The 24983-nt window shown below is 43.1% G+C and overlaps 1 protein-coding gene across 2 annotated transcripts in view; it reads left to right on the top strand.

Moving 5' to 3' along the window:
* Positions 1–24633, top strand: part of OS9 (OS9 endoplasmic reticulum lectin) — a 36864-nt gene extending 12231 nt beyond the window's left edge. The window contains exons 8-15 of one of the 2 annotated variants that reach the window (XM_075265646.1): positions 3843–3979; positions 6471–6516; positions 7421–7509; positions 14798–15016; positions 17596–17797; positions 20355–20516; positions 22971–23080; positions 24277–24633. In XM_075265646.1, coding sequence (XP_075121747.1) covers positions 3843–3979; positions 6471–6516; positions 7421–7509; positions 14798–15016; positions 17596–17797; positions 20355–20516; positions 22971–23080; positions 24277–24417 — 1106 coding nt within the window. In that variant the 3' untranslated portion in view covers positions 24418–24633. The remainder of the gene's footprint in view (positions 1–3842; positions 3980–6470; positions 6517–7420; positions 7510–14797; positions 15017–17595; positions 17798–20354; positions 20517–22970; positions 23081–24276) is intronic. The other variant, XM_075265647.1, reaches the window with a different exon arrangement.
* Positions 24634–24983: the final 350 nt, after the last annotated feature.

The following is a 24983-nucleotide window of genomic DNA, read 5'->3' as shown; positions in this document are numbered from 1 at the left end:
AAAATCAAGCCCCCAACTTAGCTCCACCAAAAGGCAGCCCCTCTTAGCATCTGTTCACCTCACCTCCCAGCCTTTTTTTCCATTCATGCTAAGTACACCCTCTGATGTGCATGCAACTCTCTATCGCTCTCTCTCTCTCTCGATATATTATATTTATGTGTGTATGTGCCTCTGCATATTTGCCTTTATATGTAGAGATGTACATACGTACTTAGCTACTGTATAAGCCTTCCTGAATATAAGCCGAGACCCCTAATTTTACCACAAAAAACTGGGAAAACTTATTGACTCGAGTATAAGCAGAGGGGGGGGGGGGAATCCTCCATTGCAGATAAAAAGCCTGGTCATGTGCATTGCAGCTTAGTAACTCCATGTGCCTCATAGTAATAGCAGTTAACCCCATCATGTCCTTCACAACCCCCTGTGTGCCTCACATAAGAGTTACTGATATGTGGGACATATGGAGGTAATAATTAGGTATATTCATAATTAAGGTCCTTCATTAGTATCTTCATGTCTCTCACATATTAGTAACCCTTATATGGGGCACACAAGGGTTAATATGATGGGGATAACTGCTATTAATGTGAGACACATGGAGTTACTGAAACTAAATGAATAACCCCAAATGCCTGACATTAATAGGCAGAGTAACTAAAGGAAGGTCCCTGTGTGTGTCACTTTACTGTAGCTTCCTCTCCTCTATACAGCAGACATCTTCCATAAGACACAATGAATCCTGGCCACTCATCTGCAGGGTAGATGCTAAATCCTAGTGTGCTAAAGGATCTCTGATGACGTCATGACCATGTGATCAGACTCAGGTGTGGGCGGAGCTACTAGGATTTAGACTCAACCTTATCTGCAGATGTTACATACCAGTGGCTACAGGAGCTTTGATGACATCACAGTCATGTGACCTAATGACAAACCAATCACAGAGCAGTAGCACTAAAGGACCTCCCCCTTCCAGGTCCTTCCAGTTTTCTGTGCTCCGTGGACCCTGACTCGTGTATAAGCCGAGGAGAGCTTTTTCAGCATAAACAATGTCGGCTTATACTAGAGTATATACGGTATGTGTGTGTGTGTGCATATTCTTGACTAAGAGTGTCTCTGTAAAGTACAATCACACAATCTGATCCCATGGCACTTTCCAGTGACGCTGGGTTCACACCAGCGCCTGAACTCCGTTTTCAGGCGCTGGTCAGTATATTAGGTTGAGCTCCAGATTGTTGCTCTTCCATTTCCCTATTGATTCTGCCCCAGGAAAACCTTTCCCGTTAATTATACTGAACAGGTGCAGGTTGCTCATTAGTGGACTTAACACATTATCGCTGGGTTCACACCAGCGTTCGGGTCTCTGTTCTCAGGTTTCCATCTTCTGCATGCAGAAGACGGAAACCTGTCATGCCGAGTCCGGCCATGAGCGCCGGTGAGCATTTTATGCGCTCCGCAGCGAAACCATTTTTTTTAAACCAGACACAGAGTCCTGCATGTAAACTGACTGTGTCCGGTTTAAAAAAAACGGTTTTGCTGCGGAGCGCATAAAACGCTCACCGGCACATACAGCCGGAGACTTTTCAAACCCATTCAAATGAATGGGATTGAAACATGCCGGCAGGTTTCCGTGTCCTGCCCCTGTTTTGTGCAGGAAACGGAAACCTGCAGAACAGAGACCGGGCGCAGATGTGAATGAGCTGTAAGGCTGTGTTTACATGGTACATTTTTGTTCACAAAACTTATGCGTGTTTATTGGGGGGAAAAAATGCCTGTAGTTTTTGAAACCTGCATATAGTCTTCAAAAAAGCATGCATTTTCCGTGTTTTTTTTTTTTTTTTTGTGTGTGGCATTCACATCTTTTGCAGGGGAGTGAAACACATGTTGCTTTTCTCCTTCACTCTCCTTATGCTTCTACCTTGCTGCCGGCCTGTTGGCGCCCATAAAACTCTCACCCCAATTAAGGAAGAATGCCTGTCCCATGGAGGCAGGGGAGAGACTTTAAAGAGTCAAAAAAAAAAAAAAAAATGTCTACCTGATGCCTCTAAAGGAAATAAACTCCTGAATTCCTGGTTTTCTTTCTCCATTCCCAAAAATTTAGTAAACTGAATCATGAGAAAGTCATGTGTACCACAAAATAGTGGCAATAAATACATGAATGCCTTCTTCTTTATTTAAAAAAAACCCAGCAATAAAAACACACAACTAAAAGAAAAAACGGATAAATAAAAAATGGTTATGGAAGTTCTCAATATAAATTGAGGAGTTGAGCACTGTGACTCCTCCTGTACCCACAAAGGCAATAAAGGGGCCCAATAACAAAACCAATCATCGGCTCTCAAGACCACTCAAGTTTTGATGAACATGTCTATAAAATGTCTACATGTAATCCTTACAATGATGAATTAAGAAAAATGTTTTTCAAAATATGGTGTTGTATTATCCATGACTACACCTCTCAGTCTAAAAAAAAATAAAAAAATGAAAAAAATTAAACTATAAAACAGAGAAAATGAGGAAAAATTCAATAGCAAAATCATAATTGTTATTGAATATCATAAGCGCGTTGTGATAGTTTGGGCCCTGCCACTACCATGCTTGGAGGCGGTTCATTTTATTGGTTTATTTGTTGGACTTATTAGAGGCGGCTACTTATCATTGCTATAGTATTATTATTATTATTATTATTATTGTTTATATAGCACCATGGTGCTTTACATTTGGGGGTTACAGTGGGGTAGAGGGTCCTGCCCGTGAGGGCTTACAATCTATGACGAGGGCTTATTTCATGGTCTATCAGTTTTCTGCTACACTATGTATCACCTTATAAGAGAAATTATTGGGTATATCCTATGTATATTGTCATCTCTCTGAGCTGGCTGGTTAGTATTTCTGTAGGAATCAGCACTGTGACTAGTATATAAAATATTTCTAGGTATATTTTGTCTGTAATAACTGGGCTTGAAATACTGTAATAATACTTTAAAAAAAAAATAAATCATTGGTCTTCAGTATAGACTGACATTAAAACAAATCTGCTCAGAGATAGTAAAACAGAAACTGCTGTCGCCATAAGGTACACTGTGCATTGAAAGGTGAAACATTGTAAACAATGGTAGAATCAATATGACTTTTCACATGACTGTTTTTCACGGCTGTCATGAGAACTGTCATGCCCTATATTTGTCTTTGTGGTATGGGAATAGACCCATTGAGAATGATGGTTTCTATAAAGCCCAAGTGACAGCCATTTCAGAAACTGCCGTCGCATGGCCATTATTCACTGCCATGTGATTAATGTCCGTCTGTGCACTTGCATGGACACACAAGGCTGTGTGCATAAGGCCTTAGTCCTTGATTTATCCAGGATATCTATAACTTTGTCTTTATAAAGTGATCGCTCTAGATGCTATGGCACATGCTGAATGGCATCTTGTATAAGAGTTTCTCTGTCTGATGTGAATGGTGTCTCAAAAAGCTAGGTGCCACAGTGTGAATTCAGCCCATGTTGTTTGAAGTGATTTATAGAGAAAATTGGAATGTCATTCAAAGTGATATATCGATGGCCTGTTATATCTTCAGGGGTCCAATAATAGAGACCCCCACGCATATCAACTGCTCATATTTGCATGCTGTGAGCTGTGCTGTGCACAAACCTAACAATGCATAGTGGCATCTTGAAGTCCTAGGCTAGACTATCAATATTGAGTTTTGCCATCTTGCTAGCATCTGCTGAGCCACCCACTACCTAAATAGTGCCCATGTGGGTGAACCCTCTTGATGTAATTCTGCATTCTGTGCTGTATTATCTGCTCCGAGAAGTAAAAATTGCTCTGGATTTTCAGGATCTGAATCTGCGCTAGAATCTGAGAGCACTGAAGATGAATCTGCTCTGAATCTAGAGCAGGAGGAGATTGATCTCTGGAATAAAATAGTCCATCCAGAAGGCACAGAGGCACAGGCTCCAGATACTGACCCCACGGTAAGGCTCTAATAACATGGAGGGTGTGCTCTTGTTTTTTATACTTTCAGCAATTGAGCCTGATGTTATTTTAAAAGGTAAGACCCTTTATTAGATGGGATGTTTTACTGCTTGTCTAGAATACTGCTCGTACAAGAAGAAAGTCACTGCTGGTAAAACATATTAACTATCATGTATTTATAATCTATCACATATATCATTGTTGCCCAATCACTGCAGCCACATGTGGCTCCAACAGCGGCGTTGCAAGACTGTGATCCATCTGGAGCAAAGATGCAGATTGCTGCCTTTAGCCAAATACCCTAGCCAGGGCCGCAGACTGTAGCTTGTAGGTATGTTTCTCTCTACACCCCTGACTTCATACCTTTTGGCGACTACATTGTACAGGTGACAATAGAGAGGCCATGGCATCATTTCTAACCAGTGGGAGCTTTTCTGAATTGCTTATTCTTGTAAATACTTCTATTTTGTAATAGATCTGTCCCTGATATATCCATTGCAGTCTCAGGCCTTACTATAACTCCTAGGCAGTATGCCCGCTGCCTCGGGGTTATGTTTGACGCAGACCTTTCCTTCACCCCTCATATTGAATCACTCGCATGTTCATGTCACCTCCACCTCAAAAACATCTCCAGAATACGCCCTTTCCTCACCAGAGATACACTAAAGACACTTATTGTCTCTCTGATTCATTCTCGCCTTGACTACTGTAACTCCTTACTAATCGGTCTTCCCCTCACTAAACTCTCCCCTCTATAATCTATTCTGAATGCAGCAGCCAGGCTCATCCATCAGGCTAGACGCTACAGCGATGCCTCAGGTCTGTGCCAGTCGCTTCATTGGCTGCCTATTCATTATAGAATTATAGAATAAAATATAAAGTTATCACCCTCATCCACAAGGCTCTCCATAATGCCGCACCTCCATACATTTCCTCCCTCATCTCTGTCTACTGCCCAACCCGTGTTCTCCGCTCACTCAATGACCTAACACTTACATCCTCTATTATCAGAACCTCCCACGCTCGTATACAAGACTTCTCCCGAGTTGCACCACTTCTCTGGAATGCTCTACCCCGGACAATCAGATTAACTCCCAATTTCTACAGCTTCAAAAGCAAACTAAAGACGCATCTTTTCAGACAGGCCTATCACAGTTTCTAACGTAAACCCTTCCGTACTATAATTAGAATCCCCAAAATTTAACCTTCCTCTGTCCCCGCTCCCACATTTCCCCACATGATATGATGTCTTTTCAGGCTAACTTTATTTGTCCGAGCTCCATCCACATGTTACAGGACACGACTAGTGATGGCTCATAAAGTGTTGTTTGTGTAATGACAGTAATCTCTATTACAAAATTGTCTGACCACTGTATAAGCAATGCCGCCCCTGCTACCTCTTGTGTCACCCCCTCTACCTCATAGATTGTAAGCTCTTGCGAGCAGGGCCCTCTGTCCCATTGTGTGAAATGACTTTCTTTGTTATGTATCTGTCTGTATTTGAACCCTACAAATTGTACAGTGCTGCGGAATATGTTGGCGCTATAAAAATAAAATTTATTATTACTATTTTCCATTAAATAATTTTTTTTTTCTTTTTATAAAAGAATTCTGCTCTGCGCCATTTCTCTGTTACTCAGCTGAATAGTGTTAAGGGGTGTTGTCAATTTAGTTATGTTTCCAGCAGACCTTGTATAGCCAGTTTGTGGCACATAGCAAAAACTAGAGGTACCCCACTTTCTTGCATCAGTATGGATGGCTTAAAATTTTCTCACAGGGATAGGTCACTCCGTTTTAGATTTCCCTGACAATAAGATCTATCTATCTATCTATCTATCTATCTATCTATCTATCTATCTATCTATCTATCTATCTATCTATCATATGTATACTTTTTTTTTTTTTTTTGTGTGTGTGTGTGTGTGTGGGAGGGGGGGTGGTATTTGCCACGTTTCTGCACAGGTGAATAAGCCCAAAAAACTAGTGTTGTCATGCTGTTTCTTTTCTTGCATTCTAGTGATGGCACAAAGCTTATTCTTGTAGGACTGCATGAAGACCATTAGAGGGCACTTGAGCTCATTGTATCCACGTGTAACCGCTTTTTATGCGGATAGGATTTCTGTCTTTCAGGTCTCCAGTCGGACCCAAAGGACAGAAACCCGAGCGCTCGTGTGAACCTAGTGTAAATGAATCTGCTTAATGGATGTAAATGTACTTGTGTGTTTTACAATGGTTACTCACAGAACTCCTAAATTGACGCTCACAGTTGACTGTCTATAGTAGGCTGCAGCTTTGGGTAATCTCAACAAATACAGATCACATCTAGAAGGAGCAAAAAGTAAATTTGTACCCAACTTGTGAGTGTAGTGTGTTTATCAAGTTTGATATTAATTTGCTATATAGAAAGGACAATTTGTTTTGGACTCTAGCTTCTTATTTAATATTTAGTTATATATGTATATATAATTTTTTTTTTTAACTTCTTCCTAGGATGGAACGATCCCCAGTCTCAGTGCTCCAGATGGAAGAACAGAAGGTTTGTGCTTGTTTAGGCTTGTTTTTCTTTTGTGCAAGCTCTTAAGATGAGTGTTATGGACCAGTAGGTGCTTAACAAGATGCTGATGTATAATTGGTGTACATCCCTAGCACGATGACACATGCCACATTTTTATTTTTTTATTTTTTAATCACAGATTCTTACTACTCTGTAATACTGCTATGTATGTAACCATGTGGCCCTAATGACTTATATTTATAAACTCCATATCAAAACATTATTTGGCCCCATCCTATTTCTAAGCAGCACCCTATTGTATATGATGACACTCAGCTCAGACATGGAGATGTGCAGTGTGGATTTTGCAATGCAATTCTGCATCATATTACAGTACACTTCTTGTGGATGGAACTTAGAGGTTATATGAGCAAATTTTTTTGTATTTTAAATAGGCCAAGGGGCCGTGGTGTTCCCAGCATAGTCCTGTCCTGCTTCTCTGGTGTCTTCTCAAAGTGAAACTCATCAGATTGCTTTCTCGGAAGCCACTGATTGGCCTCAACGGTTATGTGACCACTGAGGCCAATCAGCAGTCTCAGGAAGAGACCCCGGGACGTCACAGGTAGTGACATCACATGTCCTTTGCTGAGGCCACTGATTGGTCTCGGGGACTTCTGCTGGAAGGTCGAGTTAACCAAACCCCGCTGGGAGGCACCAGATCACTTCGGTGATTTTTGTTTTATTTTTTTATTACACCCGTTAAAAAAAATTTAAAAAAATTTCTCCATTTTTGCCTGGACAAGTCCTTTTTAAATAAGCCATCCACAAATATTTGCAATTTTATAAAGGTGGTAAAATGAGCGTACTGCAATCTGCCGCATACTTATTTTGTTATGGAAATGCTGCAGAATTTCACTTCAGATTTTTTTTATTTTTTGTGTCTTAGCTTCATCCAGAACTCTTCGCTATAAAATAATCAGGAATCCTGAAGACCTGGTAAAGTTTATTGCAGACTTAAAGAAAACTCATAAAAAGGTACCGAATGCCATACATGTGCTGCTTTAGGTGGCTTTGTAGGACTTTCCTTTTGCATGTAGTAGAATATGCCTTTTTGTTGTGCTAAGCCAATATCTTCGAATAAAGCCGTACACGTGAGATGGTTGACCAAGCATGCGTGTATATGTGGCAAATGTTTTAAAAACCGCTGAGAATGGGTTAAAATAAAAGAAGCCATACTGTCCTTACAAGTGTCCCTATCCCTAGCATTTGTTTTTGGTGTTGGACAACCCTTCTTAGGCCGGGGCCCCACGGGACGTAAACGCCACGATTTGCCCACAGCGGAGACGCTGTGGGAAAAATCGCGACGTTTTACAGTGCAAGCAAAGGGGATGGGATTCATGCGAATCCCATGCCCACTTTGCGGAAGAAATCGCAGCGCGGACACGCTGCAATTTGCAAAGCCGTTGCAGCTTTGCAAATTGCAGCATGTCAATTATATCTATGGAAACACTGGCGGCTTTCCCGTAGATATAATGTTAAAGAGAAAGTCCGAAGAGGAAAACTCTGAGAACTTTCTCTTCAAAGAGCTGAGGAAATATCCGCAATGCGTTCACGGTTCTTCCCGCAGCGCTTTAGGCCTGTGGGGCCTTAGCCTTAAGACGTATTCCATAGACCAGCTGAACCTCCCATTTCACATGTAGTGTATAGGTTTATTTACAGTACATGAAATGGATTTTGCAATTAATTTTTTTTTATAGATGACCTGTCCTCAGTAAAAGATTGGGGGTGTCTTATTCCCAGGACCCCACTGATCAGCTTCTTGAAAGTTCTTCAGTGTTTACATCCCAGACCACCTCGTCACTCGCTACGAAACAATATAATTACAACTTCATTGCATACAAGTCAATGGTACGAAGCTGCAGATACCTTGCACAGCCGCTATGCAACAGACAGAGTGCACTGTTAACAGAGAGGAGGTCACAGTGCTTGTATGAATTCTTCAGCCTCTTCAGACAGCTGATCAAGCAAGGTCCTAGGTGTCAAACCCTGTGCTATATCTTAGGCCCTTATTGATGACCTATTCTGATGTTAGGTCTTCAATAAACATGTGTTGGAAAAACCTCTTTATTGTCTCTATTGCTATTTTGCAAGTGTCAACCAACTGAATTTCCCTTCTATATGGACGGAGTCCGTATACAATTTATAAGATTTACCTTTGCTTCAGTTCTGGACTATGGAGTTGGTAGGCTAAACTTCCAACCCCACTATTTTTCCACAGCCTGACTTATAAAGTGGTTGAGAGCCGTGGTCAGACAGAAGCAGCAATGCTCCTAATTTTATTAAAAAGAAATGTCATTGCGTTCCTAATAATTAAACAATATTAAAGAGGACCTTTCACCATATCCGGGCACAGGCAGTTCTATATACTGCCAGAAAGCTGACAGTGCGCTGAGTTCAGCGCACTGTCGGCTTTCCCGATCTGTGCCCAGTGTGAAGAGCTTACGGCCCGGTACCGTAGCTCTTCTATGGTCAGAAGGGCGTTTCTGACCATTAGCCAGAGACGTCCTTCTGCCTTGCGGCGCCAATCGCGCTGTGCTGTGGAGCCGGGAGGAACGCCCCCTCCCTCTGCTCACACAGCTTGTCCATAGACGAGTATTATCAGGAGAGGGAGGGGGCGTTCCTCCCGGCTCTCACAGCACAGCGCGATTGGCGCCGCGAGGCAGAAGGAAGTCTCTGGCTAATGGTCAGAAACGCCCTTCTGACTGTAAAGCGCTACGGTACCGGGACCGATAGCGCTTTACACCGGGCACGGATCGGGAAAGCCGACAGTGCGCTGAATTCAGCGCACTGTCAGCTTTCTGGCAGTATATAACACTGCCTGTGCCCAGATATGGTGAAAGAAAAAAAAGGGGGATAAAGTGAGTATCCAAAAAATATAGGGTAGCAAATTAAAACTCAAAAGCTTTTATTAATACCCGCTAAAACATTTACTATAAAATTGCTCCCCCACAAGTGAACCACCATCACCTATCACAATGTAGGATAGCTAGACTACAGATAGTCGCATAGGTCTGATTGGGGGTATAGTAGCCAACACAGGTATTCCAGCTACTAGGATGTCAAGGGGAAAAATATAAATAAACAAGGATCCTCCCCCTCCTTTCCTCAGATCCCTTCAACACCCCATATCAGATCCAATGTGTAAGTTGCTTTTGGGAGATACACAGGATGCTCTTATATACTATTGTTATCTCACTCCTGTGTCAGTATAAATAGCAACTAAACTAGCTGTTTACAATGTTTCTAACTATTTAAAACAGCAATGTAAATATAGCAGAGTGCTTCCTCATATTCCACTTGCTACACTCAGTTTGCCTTTAGCTGCCTGGACTCTCACACTAACACTAATAGCTCCAGGCACTGATAACTGCCTAAATTCACAGCACTATCAGCCTTGAGTTCCTGGCCCTCAGCTCTTGGCAATGCTAACTGCTTAACTTTTCAGCAATGTTAGCTTCACTGGTAACAGCCTGACATGTTTCCTTACTGCTCACTGCAAGTAATTCATCAGAGGCTTCTCTAAGATAGCTTGCCACTTCCTAAAATAAGTGATTGTTTCAAAACAAGGAGAGCCTAGTCACTGCCCCGCTCCCCCCTTGGCATTTTTTTGCAGCCATGAGTGAGAGTGGAGACATCAGATCTTTTAAAGGAGAGGCTCCGCCCTCTCACTGGGGCTCTGGCCAATCAACATCCTGCCTCCAGAACCTATTTCTCCTTCAGATCAGGCCGTGCATGCACACTAAGTTTAACCCTTGCATGCCGCCAAGGAGATCGGCTCATTTTATAAGCCAAACCTCCACCATGTAAACTATATATATCCAGGACATATATACAGGGCTAGTAAGCAGCCACTGAACGGTAGCTATACTGATGTTCCAATGCAGACAGAATACACTAGTGAGGGCAAAACTATTCACTTACGCCTTGATAACCAAGCACCCCCTATCATTTAGAGGTTTTCATAAATAAACACTGACCGCAGGGGTACAGCAAAAGAGAATTTAACTCGCTCATAAGTATATATGGAGATGTTACTTCCATGTTCCAAGTCTGACTACATAAGGGGCTAGATAGTATATAATCTCTTCCATATTCCAAGTACCACTATCTAGGGGGCTAGATGGTATATAATATATTCTATATTACATGATACCCCCCCATCCGCACTAAGGCAATATTACAGGACCCATCTAAGCTTTTCAGACAGATAAATGGTGACCAATAGATAAATTGTGTATTACCGCTTAAGAGACTGTCTATGATGGTAAATATTGGGTTAGCCTCCATGCCATTTACAGTGATAAACATATCCATCCCATTAAAGGAAACATGCATAACCTATGTAGTCATTAAGACCATCTGGCTTAACTGTCTTTAATAAAAAGGTCCAGCGTGCCTCCCTTTGGAGCACTTTTCGGTCAAAATCCCCGCCTCTCTTTGACGGCAAAACCTTTTCAATGCCTTGGAAACGCAGCACGTCCGGATCGCCATTATGCGCCTGCCAGACGTGCCTAGAGATTGGTGTATCCTCCCCTCTAAGTACATCATTGACATGGTCAAGGATCCTCCTGCGGAGTTCCCTTATGGTTTTCCCCACATATTGGACTCCGCAGTGGCAAGTCATGAGGTATACAACCCCCTTTGTCCGACAATTAATAAATGAGTTTGTTTTAAACTCCTCCCGGCTCTCACAGCACAGCGCGATTGGCGCCGCGAGGCAGAAGGACGTCTCTGGCTAATGGTCAGAAACGCCCTTCTGACTGTAAAGCGCTACGGTACCGGGACCGATAGCGCTTTACACCGGGCACGGATCGGGAAAGCCGACAGTGCGCTGAATTCAGCGCACTGTCAACTTTCTGGCAGTATATAACACTGCCTGTGCCCAGATATGGTGAAAGGTCCTCTTTAAAATGATTAATTATATAATATAATTATTATTTTGAAGCTGGAGTTGGTACCTTTTTTTCCTTCTCCACCCAAACTTGGTCCTGACTCAGACTACACAGCCTTCCTAGCTTTGCACTTCTCCTCTCTCCAAGAATTGGGTTGACGTTTAAAACCAGGACTGTATTACTGCCTACAGACATGTTAGAAATCACAGTTTCCCTGAAATCTTATTAGGCCGGGTTCACACGATGTCTTTTGGCACGTAATGTGCCACGTAGACGCTGCGGGAGCTTTTGCGGGCCGTATACGCTCCCATTGTTTTCAATGGGAGCCGGTACCGTATACGCGGTGCTATTTTGCGGCGATTGGTATCAAGTGAGAACTTCTACTCTATAAGTGAAAAAATAAGCTGGGGTGCAGCGGCCTCCTTTTAGTAAAGATCACACTATCATAGGTTCTGCAGGCACGTGTGCAGGCTTTGAGATACTTTGCCAGGTAGAATACTTGCAGTAGTCCTTGGAGGAGGACCTGGATTTCACAGGAACCAACAAAAAAGACCACATGACTTGCCACAAAGTTGACTGGCGGTGCCTACTTCATTCACCTCTGTAGGACTGAAACCAATATCTTGACACTATACTTGGCTTCTCTTTGTAAGCTCCGTAAAGAATGAATGAAGGAGTAACCAGGCCTCAGCTGTCACTCTATTCATATGGGGAACACAGGACCCCCGTTCTCATGATTATTCAGACTTCCCCTGATCAGATACATATTCTGGCGCTATATGAGAAGTTTAAAACTTGATATAACTCCTTCAAGTCTCCCAGGAGCTTGTGGGCCACCCCTGTGCAGCCTTGGGCCGCTCTACTCTTAAACATTACCTCATTTTACACTTTCAAGTAGGGCTGCGCAATTTATAGAATTCAATTAATTTGTAATTTCAAAGAATCGTGAATCTGAATTTCATCAGAATCCTAACATCGTTGTTAGCCCTGCTCAGGAATCTGACGTATTTCAATATACGGTAAACGACAATTTCTTTACTGTAGTTAGTAGTTGGGTGGTCCAGCCACTGTAAGTATCCTGTGGATAGGGGTTAACTTGCTGGTGGTGTCCCACTGCTGGGACCCACACATCTTAAATGCTGCTTTGTACCCCACGTTTAGAATGGAGTGCCTGGTCGCCCCATCCATTTTAATGGGGACTGACCGAGATAGAAGAGTGCTTGGTTAGGCATCTCCAGTTGTGGGACACCCACAGATCAGCTAACTCTGTGGCTTTAAACTAAAACATGACATGATCAGAGAAGGGAAAGCCAACTACAGGCGGAAGATGGAGCTACAGATGGGGGAGGGTAGAATCTCTGAGGTGTGGGACAGCCTTAAGGCAATTTCAGGACACAAGGAAAAGACAGGGCACCGAACAGTAGGGGACAGGAAGTGGCTTAACGAGCTTAATCTATTCTTCAATAGATTCCACTCCAAGCAAATGCTCCCTCCACCAGCATGTCAGCCAACCGCCCTCCCCTCACACACCAAGACCCAACCCCCACCGAACTGCGGTCAACTGCAATCTGACTATCTGATTCTGCAGGAGTCTCAGGTGTGTAAGGAAATGAAGAATATTAGAGCGAACAAAGCGGGGGGACCTGATGGTATAAGCGCAAGAGTTCTTAAAATGTGCAGTGACCAGCTGTGTGGTATTATAACGCACATGTACAATATGAGCCTGAAGCTGGGAGTAGTACCTCAACTGTGGAAAACATCTTGCGTGGTACCAGTCCCAAAGAAACCCAACCCGATGGGCTACAATGACTACCGACCAGTAGCACTGACATCACACCTGATGAAGGTCCTAGAGAGACTGGTCCTGACACACCTACGCCCCCTAGTGAGCTCCGCTCTGGACCCCCTCCAGTTTGCCTACCGGCCAGGCATTGGGGTAGATGATGCCATCATCCACCTTCTTCATAGAGCTCTCTCTCACCTGGAGAAACCCGGGAACACTGTGAGAATAATGTTCTTTGATTTCTCTAGTGCTTTCAACACCATTCAGCCAGGGCTACTGAGGGAGAAGCTGAACCTTGGTGGTGTGGACCATCACCTGTCCAACTGGATCCTAGACTACCTGACAAACCGCCCTCAGTATGTGAGAGCCCAGGACTGTGTGTCTGACACTGTGATCTGTAGTACAGGGGCACCACAAGGTACAGTACTTGCCCCATTCCTCTTCACACTGTACACTGCTGACTTCAGGCACAACTCATCCAGCTGTTACTTACAGAAGTACTCCGATGACTCTGCTATAGTCGGCCTTATCACTGATGGCGACGATAGGGAATACAGAGACTTAAACCGGGATTTTGTTGAATGGTGCCAGCAGAACCAGCTCAGGATTAATGCTGGGAAGACCAAGGAGATGGTGGTGGACTTTAGTAAACGGAGAGGTGCTCCGACCCCGGTGGAGATCCAAGGAACATGTATTGAGATAGTCAGGACCTATAAGTACCTGGGCGTGCTCCTCAACAATAAACTAGACTGGGCTGATCACCTGGAGGCGCTGCACAAAAAGGGCCACAGCAGACTCTACCTGCTCAGGAGGCTGAGGGCCTTCGGAGTCCGAGGGACACTTCTTAGGGCCTTCTTCAACTCTGTGGTTGCCTCAGCCATCTTTTTCGGTGTGGCCTGCTGGGGAAGCAGTATATCAACCAGGGACAGAAATAGACTTGACAGGCTGATCAGGAGGGCCAGCTCTGTCCTGGGGAGCCCCCTGGACCCAGTACAGGTGGTGGGTGATAGAAGGATACTGTCTGTGGTGACCTCCATGCGGGAGAACAAATCCCACCCCATGTATGGGACCCTGATGGGACTTGGCCGCACTGTAAGCGACCGTCTGCTTCACCTCAAGTGTGAGAAGGAGCGCTATCGCAGGTCCTTCCTTCCAACCGCGACCAGGCTGTATAATCTACATCAGACCAAGCGAAGATCACTCCGCACAGAGAACTAAATGATTATGACGATGACCATGAGGTCTTCCTCTTTCTCTTCTGTTTTTTTTTTTCCTTAGCTGCCATGGACTCCTAGTATATCTTCTCTTCTCAGCTTATCTGTGTCTACGTCTGTAATATATTACTCTGTATTATCCTGTATCTGTATTACTATGCTGCTGTAACACGCTGAAATTTCCCCAATGTGGGACTATTAAAGGATTATCTTATCTTATCTTATGACAACTGAGATTGAGATCAAGAATCGCCCATAAGCCCTATATTGTAGTCTTGAGGGACATTTGTTGGTTTCAGATTATATAATTATGGTAACAATGGACATTTCATAAAGCTTTACAGCTTGAACTAAAAGGTTTGATGTTCTTACAGGATGACAAAAGTGATGCCGAGAGTAAAGATTTACACAGTGAAGAAGATTCCAACTCTATGTCTGAAGTACCAGATCCCGAAGATGAAGATGAGCAGGCCCTCATGAAGGAGTTTGAAAAGGAATTGGAAAACATTCTACTTCCCAAGTCTGATGTTTCCCAGATAAAGGAAGAAGTGAAAACAGAAATGGGGAAGGAAATTGATAATCTTATTGATGAGGTGAGCTCCATAGGTTTGATCTCTCAGATGAGGGAAGAGACACATAAAAAGCTGAAGGTGTTCATTTGCGGGTCTCCTTGTCCCATAGAGTTTAAAGTAGAGTTTTCACTATCCTCTAAGGCAGGGGTGGGCAATTAATTTTCCCATGGGGCCACATGAGAAATTTTAACGGTTCTAGAGGGCCATGTGCGCGGTGGCAAATTTAGCTCCACCCACTTCTCTGCTGACTCTGCCCATTCTCAATCATTTTTCCATCTGCCCCACAAAGTAAAATCCTCCTACAATCACCCTAACATTATATACCCCCACATTATAACGTTTCCCTCCTAATGTCCCACAGTATTAAGTCCCTCTCCTGGTGCCCCAGTATAAACCAGCAGAAACTAGAGGGGAGATTAAACTGGGGAAGCTGGAGGGGGACATTAAACTGGGGGCAACTAGAGGCAGACATGTCCCCCCTCCAGCTACCCCCCCCCCCCCATGGTTTAATATCCTCCTCCAGCTGCCCCAGTTTAATGTCACCCTCCATCTTCCCCCTAGTTTAATGTCCCCCCCCCCCCCCATATGTATTCAGTTTAACTGCCCCCCTACATCTGCCCCTAGTTCCCCCCTCTTGCTCACACATGCTGTCTCTTCTCTCTTCATGCTCACACATGCTGTCTCTTCTCTGTACAGCAGCCTCCATTGCCGGCAGCTTACAGACCGCACACAGTCCCGTGTGGCTCCGCCCACTAACGAGTCATCATAGCCTATCCTGGTGATAGGCTGTGATGACATCATCACAGGTCCTCTCTCTATCATTCAGCAGCCCCCATTGCCAGCAGCCTGGTGACATCATCACAGGTCCTTGAAGAATCTTACAGTAGCTATGTGGGCCGCATAGAAGCAGTCAGAGGGCTGGATGTGGCCTGCGGGCCACACATTGCCCAGGTCTGCTCTAAGGCCTAATTCACACAAGAGAGTGTGCAGACCAATAATCTCCTGAGGGGGTGTCTGATGCTCCTTTCTGATGAATATAGAGCAGGTTCTATCTTACTCATCAGAACGAAACAGATTGGAAGTCTCTATAGAGGTGATTGTATTACAGAAAGCACTCTGGTATCACTCCGAGAGTCCTCTGAGTGCGTTCTACTGCACACTTGGAGCAGTACACTATGTTGTGTGCATGGAGCCTGAGGACAGCACAGTACAGCCATTTTATTGAGAGATCAAGAAATAAATTTGTGCCTGTGGAAGCGCCTCTCCCGTCTCCACCGCCCTCGCACCAGAGACTGATGGCTTACTTCTCGTGTGTGCAGGGACACATCAGCCTGTCAGTCATTTTGAGAAGGGTGGGGAGAGCTCTCTGTTCTTGAGGGCAGATTCCGAATTTCTTACTTGTCATTTTGTGGGTTGTCACGTAAAAGGATAGACCCATGAGGATGATGCAACCCCCCCAGGCAAAGGCTTTATCGAAACACGTCAACGCCATCACATGATCATTGGAAGCGCAATGTCTATAGTATTGTTTGTGTAGTATTTGACCCAAACTATGATCAACTTGATTGATCCATATTTTGATACACTCTGTATGAGCCGTACATTATTGTGTAGGTGCATAGAGTCATACTGTGCAGAGACACATCCCTTTTGACAAAGCTGCCATTTTTTCCCTTTTTTTTTATTTTTTTTTTTTAAATAATATAAACTCCCCTTTTGTCCTGGCTATCCCTAAATCAGGGTCATGTTTATGGTGTCTGTCTATTAAAAGAAGGCCTACTTTTTAATTCTAATACTATCTTGTATCCTCTAGGTGGCCCTGTTAGGCTAAGTTCACATCTCTATTGGAGTCTTTGTAAGAGACTTCAGCGCAGATTCCTGCATGGAACGCTTTTCTCTCCGACAGTTTTATGCTGAAAACCTATGGTGTCTGTAGCCGTGTTTTAGATTTTATTTTATTTTTTTTAAGCGGACAGGCTCTCGTTTATTTGGGGTCCCCAAGCAGACCCGAACAACGGAGAGACCAATGCTAGTTTGAACTTAACCTTAGACATCATTTTGAGCAAAGTCACTTTCTCAGTTAAGCTAGAAGGAAAAATATACTGTATATCTATATATTTCTGTCTGAGTTTTTGAACGGACATATTATTGAATTTATATTCACATTCGTTCTACTGCTATTCTGAAGTCACAACACCAAATCTGTTATGTGTAAATACATCCCTAGGCTGGGAACATACAGGCCGTGCTCACAACAGGTCAACCACTACAGTCTTGCCAGTGACTAACCTGCTGACAAACTGTAACAACATAATGGATGAGACTTGTAGATCTTGTTTTCATGTGACTGTAGACAGTAAAGTATCAGTCCTGACCATGTGTCGCAGACAACCCCTTTAAGGTAGGGCATGTTTGACTCTGAGGAGTCATTTATATGTAATTTTACATACGCTCATTTTATAAATGTCTGGAGGTGTGTGTGTGTGTGTGTGTGTGACTTTTTTTTTAGTGTTCTGTCTGGTAGACCTGTATAGTGTGTGGAGCTGGAATATAACTATCCTGTCATCGTGTCATGCTTATTGGGAAAGCTTTTGTTGTAGGCTCAGGAAGAGCTGGAGACTGAAGGTCTGAAGGGTGAATTTGATAGAAAACAAGCCTCAAAATCCCTTGCCACAACACTGAATAAGTTAATCGATAAACTAGACAGTACTGCTGTGGAGACGGGAGAAGAGACCCAGGCCGCTGAGACTGATGAGATCACGACACAGGAAACCAGCGATCCTGCCGCCAAACCGCCAACTGGTAGGTGATCTGATGCATAAGACTATTATGTCACGTTGTAATAGCTGCCAGATTAATGTCTTCCACTGTAACATACTAATATTCAGTCATGGCTAAAAAAACCAGCACTGAGAAATATTCTCATGTCTGAGAATGTGACACATTGAACAGAATAGTAACGCACAACTGTCAATGTATTCATGCTTTTCCATGAGGAATAACAGAGGGAAGACACAACTGAGAGTTCGTAGAAAAGATGGAAATATGTAATTTAATATTTATGGGCACAGGTATTTTAAGAGGACTTTTTAGTTCTGTATGTTGTAGTCGATACTTGAATTTTCCAAGCGTTAACAATTCTGGGGCATTTTATCTTGGGAGAAATAATAAAGGAATGACAGAAGGAAGGCTAAGTGTTTGGGGTATGTCCATGCCCATTGACAATTGGGCAGTGCCACCATGTGTAGGGAATACATCCACAACTGCTACCATCCAGTTGTCAGATTATTCAGTATTTTCTAGGGGGAATAACAGAGGAACAAGAAAGATGATTCAGATCATTCATATAGTAAAACAGACATTTCGGTAGATATGAAAGGTAATTTTTATAGTATAATGCCATGTTAGTGGATGTGTCCTGTGAATACTAGACGTTTTCAGCTGTTGTTCAACTCAGACCTTTACTTGATGGCGGATCCTGGACTACTTTAAAGTAGTTGAGTACCCCTGCTCTTTTGGCCTTGGCAGCCCATCATCCTCATGGGCCATGATGGTAAAAACAGATGATAACTTAGAAATTTGTAAAATGGCCTGATGAAAACTGTGAGTTGTAATGACTTGGGGTACATTCACATATAGTAGTTTCATCAAGATCATTTGTTTTGTCACTTAAGATGGGGGGGGGGGGTTTCACAATTTTGACAAATATACACCACCTTTTGTATAAAGTAGACTGCCAAGAATGTAGATCACAAGAGAAAGCTGTTTGCAAATGCTGTGAGAAAATTGATCCCCGCATGACTGCAGAATTATGAATGCAGCTGTGGAGACAAGTGAGTTTGCATTAAAGGGGTATTCCCACGTTGCATACTCACCAGTCTTCACGGCTGTAAAATCTTCTTTCTTCCTGTGATGTCATCAAAGGTCCTCAAACAACACTAAATGCACAATATTGGACTATGAAGTACAGGCAGGAGCAACTCCATTCTGTGTTACATACAGAGACTGCCTGTCTCTGCCATAAGGAACACAATTGAATTAGCTAACCTGATAACTGGGAGAACAGAAGAAGAGTTCAGAAATGAAAGCAGCTCCTCTCCCCTATCTGAGAGCAGGACCTAGGTCACATGGTATAGACACAGGAATAGCTAGAAACACAGGCTCGCTCCCTGCACTTAGCCCCTCCTCCCTCCCCCCTGAGAGCAGCAGATACATCACTGGACTCATGAGCAGCTAAGTCAGGGCTGTGGCCACAAAGAATTGAATAAAGTAAGATAGTGGACAAACAAAGCAGTTTTGCTGAAGCAGTGTATTTAGGAAAAGTCTTACATCCACATTAACAAGCAGTATAGATAGGATCTTTGTGATGGGACAACCCCTTTAAGCTGTAACTCAGGACCAACACAAAATAAAAGGTACTCGCCATTGTCCACTGCTGGTGCTGTGTGTGCCTCGTGCCTCATGCTGCGCCCACGTTGTTGGATGCCAGGAATCTCGTATGACTTCTGACTCCAATCATTGGCCTCAGTGATAGCTGGTAAGGAACTGATGACATATGCAGGTGACGTCACCAGTCCCACTCTAGCGACTGCTAAAGGTCCTGATCGATCTCAACAGTTGTAAGAGCCTCAGCAACGTGGCCTCAACATGAGACACAGGCCAACATGGTGCATAAAGTAGCCCAGATACAAGTGAGTATATTTTGACTTTGTTTTTGACTTTTGATTTTACAAATTCCCCGACCACCGCACCATTTCCTGGACAACCACTTAGTATGCATCAACGTTTCAAGAACTTTTGTGTGTTTCTTTTGTTTAGTTTTTTTGCAACATTTATAGGATTTGATAAACTTTGTAATGATTTTTTATCTCTGTTTGGAGTAATGGAGTCGTGTAGAAGTTTGTACACTAGGTAACAGGTTTATACAAATTCTGTTTCACATAATTTGCGCTTTTTCAGGTTTGTCATCTTCCTGTGTTCTTGGTCTGGTTTAAAGGGGTTATTGTGTTTTTGGTTGTTTTTGTGTTTATTGTGACACTGTTTCAGGTTGGTGGGCATTTCTATAAGATAAGTATATGCCGGATTGTTTGGACACTTTGTGTTGCTGTGTGTAGAATTAGTGAAGTGACCTGGACCATTGGTCCCTTGTGCTTTCAGGTCTTCCTTTCCTTAACCTGCTTCTTTCTGCTGCTTCTACTTGCTGGCAGTGTCTCTTCTGTCTGGCTGATTTTGTCTTAAATTGCGCAGCTTAGCGCCAACTTGACTCACTTGAACGGCCATGACCCGCTACACTTCGTTTTAGCTTGTTGTTAATAATAGTTTGATGGGTTAAATTTTCCTATCACCTTCTTCACATTAGATGACCATTCGGATGGCCGTATAAAAGTCAGGGTCACAAAGATACGACGGGGCAGCTCTGAGCATCCCAAGAGAAAGGAAATGAGCAGCGATAACCCTCAGCTGAGACACATTGAGAATGTTGTTAAGGACCTGCTTGAAAAGGAAGGCCTGAAGGCAGAAGGTAGGCTCCTTGTGCTCACGACGGGTGATCTGGCTCCCTGACTGTTCTACATTTAGTGGAATTTCCAGGTCCATTGGGCTTTTGTTATGCTTGTAGACAGCATTTTGTATCTGTGTCCTATTGAAACTATTCTTGACTTGGCCTCAGAAAACGGCAGCAAAATCTGCAACAGAAAAAGCAGCTTTCCCACAAAATGGGGCCTTACCCTTGAGTCTAAGGCCCCAGGTAGCGGGGAGCTGCAGAAAAAAACTGTGACGGCAATGCATCGTGGTTTATCCCACATCACTTTTCACAAAGTACGCAGACAACTTGTCTGAAGATACCAAGGTTTTATGGCATACGATGAACTATTTGAGAGACGTGCAAACTTCCTACCCTAATATATATATATATATATTAAGAATAGAAATCCATACAAAGCATTTTACCCAGAGATTTCACTGGCAAGATCAAGGGAATTCAGTCCAAGCTGCCCAATCTTAAATTCTTAAAGTGTATCTTCTATTCTAACCACTTGTTATAAATGACTAAGGAAGATTAATATAATAAATGTTATATTATATCTTATTGAAGAAATATGAGTTCTTCTCCACTTTTCAGGCAGTTATACAGTATATATGAAGTAAAGATGGGCAAATCCCAGAAGATTAGTTTTGTCCTGTGTTTGGACGAAGTGAACCCTCGGTTCAGTTACATCCAATTTTGTTTGGATAGAACTGGAAGGGAAATTATTATACTCTGGGGTCTATTCAGACCCCAGCATATAATAGCTGGAAAAGAGAGGGGAAAACAAAAAATAAAAACCATTTACAATAGGGAGAACAGTTCCACCCCCTGCACCCCAAATGTCAGTAGTAGTCCCACTTATCTCTGTAAATTCATTGGTGTCTGTTCAGACCTCTACAATGCAATGTTAAATGTAATTTACAGCTGTGTCAGTAGATAAGGTATTAGTAAGTTGCTAGTCATTTTTCTAATCCCTAGGGCGCTTCCATTATGAGCATGGATAGTTTCTGTGGAATATGTCCTTTTCTGCAGAAAAATGCTTTGTCACCTCTTGTGACATATTAGTTTTTTGGTTTGGGGTTTTTTAATACATACTTCACCAAGAAATAACAATTCTGGATGTGCATTGGGTTGTTCCTCTGTTACTCCTCCTGAAATTTTTTTTTATAAATTGCTAACTGGGTGTTGCTAGATGGAGGTGTCTGATCGGTGATGACACTTCTGACGGTGGGGAATGGTCACACCCAGCTGTCCGTTCATTTTATCCAATGTTATTATATATTAATATAGGGTTCGGGGGATATTGTCACTCCTTAGGGAGAGACCACCATATAGGTGTGTGGAGACTTGTTAAGCCTTTAGCACTCCACTTTGCAAGGAACTATGGGAAGAATATGCAAATCTGCCTTCCATGATGTAATTAGGAAGACAGTTGCATATTCTTCCCATAGTTCCTTGCAAAGTGGAGTGCTAAAGGCTTAACAAGTCTCCACACACCTATATGGTGGTCTCTCCCTAAGGAGTGACAATATCCCCCGAACCCTGTCTAAGCCTCTCACCTCTACCAGGTTATAGTCCTCTCTACATCGGGCTGAAGAGATCCAACCAGATCGAAACAGCTGTCCTCGAATGAGAGACTATACCTGGTAATAATCCCAGCGTCATTGCTAAACAAAGGCCTCTTGGAAGGTCGGGCATGAGGCTAAAGGGAGCAGCCATTATTGGGTTATTTCACTGGAATCCTGTCTTAAGACAGGCTTGCACATTCCAGTGAGTGCCCTCTATTGGTTTGCAATACTGAGGCAGCAACTGTCTTCCTAATTACATCATGGAAGGCAGATTTGCATATTCTTCCTATATTAATATAGTCATCATTCAGGATTATTTTGATATGGACTGGATACGGTACATTTTGTGTATATGTCGTGTTGTTGGTTGCTATAATGGACTAAGTATTTTTATGTAGGTGAGGTTTATCAGGCATCTTGGTATACAGTGATGAGCATATGCTTACAGATGAGTTGTAAATGTGTTTTATTTATTCTTTGTTTTTGTTTTTTTTAAACCCACACACCACCACCACCAGCATGTTATAAATGTTGAAAATGATAAAAATTGTACAATGTATAATCTCCTTTTGTAATCGTATAGACTTAATAGACAAGTATAATATAAATACTACAGGTGCTGTACAAGTACAGAAAATAACTGGTAATGTGCTGTTATATATGGTAGATCTGTGCTGTATCTCTCGATGTTTGTGTCCCCCAGGACACTCCAGCACACCTGCCATAGTGCTCGCTGTACAATATTCCATTACACTAGACTGTCCCAGGAGACACATACTAAGAATACAAGCAGGCACAATGTACATTGCAGCTTTGTGTCCCACTCTCCATTATCTATAGCAAAGCTTCATTTGCCAATTTTTTTTCTGTTCCCAAACAGGTAAAATAGAGATTAAGATCCTTACAGGAGGCTTTGGAGGTGACGATGATGGGCACTGGCTTTCAGAAGAGGACACAAGGAACCTGAAAGATATTTTTTTCAACATATTGGTACGTGTGTCAGAGTAATGTCTATTGCTCAACAGAAGATATGCTCTCATGATTAGCAGGGGTTAAAGGTTTTCACGTATAGGACCCTTATAGATGATTGATATGGCTGTAAATTCTCTGCTGGCCTCAGGTTGGCTCATGGAGCCAGACCCCTGTTTTATATGTGCTGTTAGGATATATAATCCTAATAAAGGGGAGTTGTCTCCTCAGGACTTCATCCTGCTGTTTGTGGCTTCCCTTTGCAAAAAACCCCATAGCTGGCTGACCATCTGATGAGACAAGCCCTTGAAGGTATAGCTCCCATTCTTTACTATCTAAGGGTGCATTCACACTACGTAACGCCAGCGTGTATCACAGCCGTACACGCCGGCGTTACAGCAGGGCTGCCGAACACTTCCCATTCATTTCTGTGGGAGCCGGCATGCGAGCGCTCCCCATAGAAATGAATGGCCTGCTTCTTTCACTGCGAGCAGTCCCATTGAAGTGAATTGGAAGTGCCGACGTGTACGGCTCGGCATGAGCAGAGCTTGCCGTATACGCTGGCACTTCCCATTCACTTCAATGGGACTGCTCGCAGTGAAAGAAGCAGGCCATTCATTTCTATGGGGAGCGCTCGCATGCCGGCTCCCATAGAAATGAATGGGAAGTGTTCGGCAGCCCTGCTGTAACGCTGGCGTGTACGGCTGTGATACACGCTGGCGTTATGTAGTGTGAATGCCCCCTTACTTACTAACTTTCTTGTAAGGAGTAGATAAAGTAGGCACTCCAGAGTATAATCATGCAAGCCGAATGCATTTATGATGATGATCGTAGTATGCAAGCCAAAGCATTTGTAATGTCTCAGTTGACGCCATACAACCTTCATCAGACACTTTCAGGACATCAGCTCTAGAAAAGCGTTTTCTAGAACTCCTATCTGACCTACAGAATACCAGTGATACACAGCATTAGAATAGAGCTGTATGGGACCTTATACCACTCACATGTTCCTCTGGATCATCAGTTTAGTAACCCAGATGGAACTGACAGGTTCCCATAAAGGAGACTCCTTGAGTTTTTTTTGTTTCTTAAACGTACAAGATCCAGAATTATTCATCCTATGTAAGTATAGCTTGTAGATGGTGTAAAGTGGGAATGTGCTGGAAAGCGTCATCTCTGTAGTGCATCTATCTCATTGTTGGGTGTTTATGTTCTAGATACAGGGGTCAGAAGATGCTCACAAGGAACAGAAGCGACAGCAGCAGCTTGAAGACAATTACCGCTTTGTCTGGAACCCGAATAAGGATGATTCTAAGAGTAGCGGCACCTCCACAGACTCTGATGAAGTGGATTTCTAATGAGAACAGACATACAATGCAGACTTCTGATCTTGTCCCGTGGAATCGAGCTTTGTAACAAATGTTTTAGGATGAGTGCTGCTTCATGGTGGTTTGCAAGCCTAGAGGGATGTGCAGAGGCCTCAGCTTCACTTGCAATAGTTTAAAGCAGTGTTAGATGACTTGCTGGATGTGTGCAAAGTCCAACTAGAAGAATAAAAATGTGTGTTTTATATATTTTGATTTCTTTCCTTTGCTGAGGATCAAGTCTATAAAACAGATAAATACTGTGTGTGCTCCTCTCTCACTGAGGGCAACATGTCCTTTAAAGGGATATTCCTACAAAGTCCATTATATCACCTATCTTGTGTGATTGGTGAGGGTCCTAGAAGTGAAGCCCTCAGTAATCATTGGAACAAGAGTCTGGAGTTCCCACTTTCTGTGACTGAGGAGAATGGATGGAGTTGTGGTCAAGCAGGCACTTTTTTTGTTAACTATGATTGGCTGTTATTCTTGACCCCTCTTCATTGCACATGTCTGACCACTGCAGTGGATAAGTGATACGTGTCCTTGGTAGGATATCCCAT

Source organism: Leptodactylus fuscus, chromosome 2, assembly GCF_031893055.1.
Source record: "Leptodactylus fuscus isolate aLepFus1 chromosome 2, aLepFus1.hap2, whole genome shotgun sequence".
NCBI classification, from domain to species: domain Eukaryota; kingdom Metazoa; phylum Chordata; class Amphibia; order Anura; family Leptodactylidae; genus Leptodactylus; species Leptodactylus fuscus.
This window is presented reverse-complemented; position numbering and strand designations above follow the sequence as displayed.